The 6,000-nt window shown below is 45.8% G+C and overlaps 1 protein-coding gene across 1 annotated transcript in view; it reads right to left on the bottom strand.

Annotated features, from left to right (window-relative positions):
* Positions 1-6,000, bottom strand: part of LOC115126773 (1-phosphatidylinositol 4,5-bisphosphate phosphodiesterase eta-1-like) — a 76,123-nt gene that overhangs the window by 61,423 nt on the left and 8,700 nt on the right. Inside the window, 1 exon segment of the mRNA XM_065000568.1 lies at positions 962-1,205. Within this exon segment, the coding sequence (XP_064856640.1) occupies positions 962-1,205 (244 nt within the window).

Raw genomic sequence — 6,000 nt, 5'->3', positions numbered from 1 at the left:
ACAGAGTTTCTAAACCCAGAGGTGCAACATCAAAAAGACTTCCGGGAACGTTTGTGAAGCAGAACAGGCTGGGGTTTGGGGTCTGACAAGCCAATGAGAGAAGTCAGATTCTTCCTTCGTTGTTAATTTGCTCAAAATCTAAAGGAACAATCTAGATTTCAGTAGTTACATTTAATTACTCCAACCTCATGAAAGTGACAAACTCACACGTTTTTAATTTTAAGGAAAAAACGACTTTATATCGAAGGAGTGCCTTGGATTTGAAAGGTCTGCACATGCTCAGTTCGACGTGAGAATGACCCGTTAGACCTGATGACGTGTTTCTGCACGTGAGCTTAGCTAGCCAACGCCACCATGACATCGCCTTCAAATGTGATCAGCGATTTCTATTGGATAAGCCTGTTTAAGCCTATCTTCATACTGGAGTCTAAAGTCTAAACTTGTGTTACAGTTAATTTTAGAAACACTATATAATGTGTATTCAAGCTGAGAGGCTTTTCAACAACAAAAACAACACTATGTTTTGTCAGTTGTCAAATCCAGTCAGAACAGAACAGCGCTCAAAGGCACGCACGCACACACACACACACACACACACGCACGCACACACGCACGCACGGACGCACACACACACACACACACACACACACACACACACACACACACACACACACACACACACACACACACACACACACACACACACACACACACACACACACACACACCCAAACACAAACACACACTGCATGCAGCAGGCAGAGGGAGCATAACAGTGGGTTAACCAGTTAACTGATTGAACAATACTGGTTAGGGGTTACGGATACACACACCCCCACTGTTATGCTCTTCTTACGAGCTACAAGGAGGACATGTGTGTGTGTGTGTGTGTGTGTGTGTGTGTGTGCGTGCGTGCGTGTGTGCGTGTCCGTGCGTGTGTGTGTTAGTCTTGAAAGGATATTGGTCATGTGTCCGTTGTCGTTTGGCCAGTGAGTCCTCGTCACTGATGCCAGCCATCAGGTATCGTAGTCCTGTCACCCAGGTACGAGCCTCTTCAGGGTTAGAGGTCACCAGGTCTAGGGACTCCATGTGGTTGCCATGGTAAACGGTGAAACAGCAGGCCGGGTCGAAACTGCCCTCCGCATGGCGGTGGAAGATGTCTGACTGACGGCCCTCCGTCACCTTGTACAGCGAATCAATGGTGACTGAAAGGGAAAGAGGGCGGGACAGGAAGAGAGAGAGGACCAATCAGGGTTGGGAGAATGAAAATTGCGTACAGCCGTAGCACTGATAAGCTTGGGAATTCATTAAGTAGCTCTCATTTGTGATCAGAATGGATGAAACCAAACAAAAGTGCTAAGAGACAACAAGTTAAGATTCTGATATCTCCTAGGGCAATGATAGTTTCTCTCTCTTAAATATTGAATGAAGGCCACAACGAGGAGAAGTTAGAGATAAACATATAACCAGACAGACACTGCAGCAAATAAACTGGCATACCCTGAAATCACAGCATCACTACTGTAGTCAACAACATGGCTGAAATCACAGCATCACTACTGTAGTCAACAACATGGCTGAAATCACAGCATCACTACTGTAGTCAACAACATGGCTGAAATCACAGCATCACTACTGTAGTCAACAACATGGCTGAAATCACAGCATCACTACTGTAGTCAACAACATGGCTGAAATCACAGCATCACTACTGTAGTCAACAACATGGCTGAAATCACAGCATCACTACTGTAGTCAACAACATGGCTGAAATCACAGCATCACTACTGTAGTCAACAACATGGCTGAAATCACAGCATCACTACTGTAGTCAACAACAAGGCATTGTAATGATTTCTAATCCCCTATAGGGACTAGGAGAGTGAGAGAGAGAGAGAGAGTGAGAGAGAGAGAGAGAGAGAGAGAGAAAGAGAGAGAGAGACAGCAGAGCAGAGCAGAGCAGAGGTCAGGATCAGATGAGCTCCTGCATTTTTCAGCATTTTCTTTAAAAAAGATAGATTAGGAGTTAGATAAACTTGGATTTTTTGTCAGGAACACATACTGGATTTTACCCTCTACAACATAACCCCCACTTCAAATCAAAACTTAAAACCTACAACCTGATTTTGGACGGAATTACGGAACCACCTGGAAGGTTCACAACTATACCAAGGATTTATTTCTCTATACAGCAAATTCTCTGGAAAACAACAGAAACCTGAAAACACCATCCAACCTTGAACTGAGTGAGTAATGTTTAGTCTGAAACTATATTTTATTTCCAAAAGCCAAGAAGAAAAATACACAACATTACTTTATAAGGACTGAATTCTAACATAATTCTGCCAAGCATGATACAGCTTCAACTAGCACTGACGTGTCAAGTGAGAGGTGTCAAAGCCCATTAGCCCAACAATGGCAGGAGAGTCACACAGTCTACCCCAACCAAATGGGGAGGCCTTAGAAGCTCCCTCCTGCTGTTCAGAGGTAATTAAAATACAGTACCCTGTGCATGTAAAGAATGATAAGGCAAGAAAAGATTACAAAATGAAGCTCCTTATGGAAAATCAAGAGACACTTTTTGCTGACTATTACAAAAATGGGAACATCAGCAACCTTATATTCCACACGAACCATCCCCTGGCATGGCACAGTGCTCTATTAGCACACTACCCCTTTGTTAAGAGAGGGGGGATTAACGAGGGGTGGAAACTCAGAATACTTGATAACGAGGACTCTTGAGTCAGGTAATATAAATATCTATAAGTCCTGAACAGTAATGGTACAGGGTAACCCCAAACAGTTTCAGCTGGACTTTCACCTAATCAAAGAATTAGCCCAACAGGAGAAGCTCTCCCTTGATAAAGATACCCCCACCCCGAGCGGGTCAGACCAGACCTCTTCATTATGTAACCCCACAGACGAGCAACCCCCAGCGGAGAGTCAACCTCCCAGCACAGATTACCACTCCCTCATTGAAATGAAGGATAAATTCACCCAGCTGGAGGTAAGGCAGGTGGAGCTGGAACAGCAGGTGATTACACTTCAGTCAGCACAGACCCAGACAACAGTCCAGCACAACAACACCCCCTTAAACCAGACCCGGAGAGCTGGAGGTGGACAGAGATATATCTGCACTCTGGACTGTGGTGAGACAACTTCAACAGGAGAAAGAGCAGAATCAGGAGAAGAACAGAGCATTAGAGGAGAGGATCAGACTGCTGGTGGAGGAGAGGTTGAGGGGGATGGAGGAGAGGGTGAGGGGGACGGAGGAGAGGTTGAGGGGGACTGCGTGTGACAGAGAACAACCCACTAGAGAGGTGGCTACCCCCACAGAGAAGCCAGCAGAACAGCCCACCTCAGCACCTGACAAAAGTCTCGACACCACAGCAGAATAGTCCACACCAGACCCTGACCATAGAGTCGACATCACAGCAGAACAGACAAATGAAGAACCACAAGCCCAGCGGCTCTCACCCCCTCTGAGCTCCCCCCCTGTCAGCCACCCTGATAGCCCTTCTGACAACCCCCTCACACCCACTGAGAACAAACACAAGACACAGATTGTACTACTTATGGACTCAAATGGGAAATATATAGAAGAAAAAAAACTTTTTCCCAAACACAGTGTGTCTAAACTCTGGTGTCCAAACACCCAGCGCGCCCTCAACCTTCTGTCTGAGGCCAAACTAGGCTCACCCAGCCACATAATAATACACACAGGCACAAACGACCTGAGAGCACAGCAGGAAAGGGTGGCCACAGCACTGAAGGGAGTGATTGAGAAGGCTTCTTCTACTTTCCCCAACGCACAAGTGGTGATCTCCACCCTGCTACCACGAAAAGACTTCCACCCTGACACAATACAGTGGGTAAACGCAAGTATTTCCCGTGACTGTGCCTCAAAACCAAATGTTTTCCTGGCCCACCACTCCACCCTGGACTTGAACAGCCTCTATGACCAGGTCCACCTCTACAAGGCAGCAGAGCCCACCTTTGCCCGGACTCTAAAGGACATCGCTCTCAAACGTATCCCCAACACTTCACACAGGAGCAACAGATCAATAGACACCCCACCCAGACCAGCGAGACACCCTCCCAAACCTGCAGGACCCCCCCCTGGACCTAAACATAGAGGACCCACGCCAAGAGGAATTACATCCAGACCACAGTACACCCAGACACATCCACACCCCCACCCCAACCAATAAACACCCCCCCCACGTCAACCATGCCCACACCCCATTTAGGCCCCCTCAGATCAGACCTATGCCACTCCTGCCCACCCCATACACCCCACCCCCGCAAAGACAGGAAGCCACACATACGCCCAGGTAGTGAGCGGGCAAACAGTCCCAACCCCCACTCTCACACTCGCCAAAGCCAATGGCATGTACCAGATGCTCAGCAGGCTCTGTAGTCACTATATTATCCTGGAATATCCAAGGCCTGAGGTCATCTGCCTTTGGCCTAAAGAGCAGAAACCCGGACTTCACCAAAGAAATCGGTAATACAGACATTGTCATCCTGCAAGAAACCTGGTATAGAGGAGACGGACCCACTGGTTGCCCTCTAGGTTACAGAGAGCTGGTAGTCCCATCCACCAAACTACCAGGTGTGAAACAGGGAAGGGACTCAGGGGGTATGCTAATTTGGTATAGAGCAGACCTAACTCACTCCATTAAATTAATCAAAACAGGAACGTTCTACATTTGGCTAGAAATTCAAACGGAAATGATCCTAACAGAGAAAAATGTCCTCCTGTGTGCTACCTATATCCCCCCACTAGAATCCCCATATTTTAATGAAGACAGCTTCTCCATCCTGGAGGGGGAAATCAATCATTTCCAGGCCCAGGGACATGTACTAGTCTGTGGCGACCTAAATGCCAGAACCGGACAAGAACCTGACACCCTCAGCACACAGGGGGACAACACCTGCCTGGAGGTGACAGCATTCCCTCCCATATGCCCCCATAGGCACAACTATGACAACATAACCAACAAAAACGGGTCACAACTCCTGCAGCTCTGTCGCATGCTGGGTATGTACATAGTCAACAGTAGGCTTCGAGGGGACTCCTATGGTAGGTACACCTATAGCTCATCTCTTGGCAGTAGTACTGTAGACTACTTTATCACTGACCTCAACCCAGAATCTCTCAGAACGTTCACAGTCAGCCCACTGACACCCCTATCAGACCACAGCAAAATCACAGTCTACTTAAACAGAGCAATACTCAATCATGAGGCATCAAAGCCAAAGGAACTGAGTAACATTAAGAAATGCTATAGATGGAAGGAATGCAGTTTGGAAACCTACCAAAAAACAATTAGGCAACAACAAATTCAATCCCTTTTAGACAATTTCCTGGGTAAAACATTCCACTGTAATAGTGAAGGTGTAAACTTGGCAGTAGAAAATCTTAACAGTATATTTGACCTCTCAGCTTCCCTATCAAATCTAAAAAATCTCAAATAGAAAACCGAAGAAAATTAACAATAATGACAAATGGTTTGATGAAGAATGCAAAAATCTAAGAAAGAAATTGAGAAACCTGTCCAACCAAAAACATAGAGACCCGGAAAACCTGAGTCTACGCCTTCACTATGGTGAATCACTAAAACAATACAGAAATACACTACGGAAAAAGAAGGAACAGCATGTCAGAAATCAGCTCAATGTAACTGAGAGTCCATAGACTCTAACCACTTCGGGGAAAATTGGAAAACACTAAACAAACAACAACACGAAGAATTATCTATCCAAAATGGAGTTGTAGGGGTAAACCACTTCTCCAATCTTTTTGGCTCTATAACAAAGAATAAAGAGCAAAAACATATACATGATCAAATACAGATCTTAGAATCAACTATTAAAGACTACCAGAACCCACTGGATTCTCCAATTACATTGAATGAGTTACAGGACAAAATAAAAACCCTCCAACCCAAAAATGCCTGTGGTGTTGATGGTATCCTCAATGAAATGATCAAATAT

This window comes from Oncorhynchus nerka, linkage group LG14 (genome assembly GCF_034236695.1).
Source record: "Oncorhynchus nerka isolate Pitt River linkage group LG14, Oner_Uvic_2.0, whole genome shotgun sequence".
Lineage (NCBI taxonomy): Eukaryota > Metazoa > Chordata > Actinopteri > Salmoniformes > Salmonidae > Oncorhynchus > Oncorhynchus nerka.
This window is presented reverse-complemented; position numbering and strand designations above follow the sequence as displayed.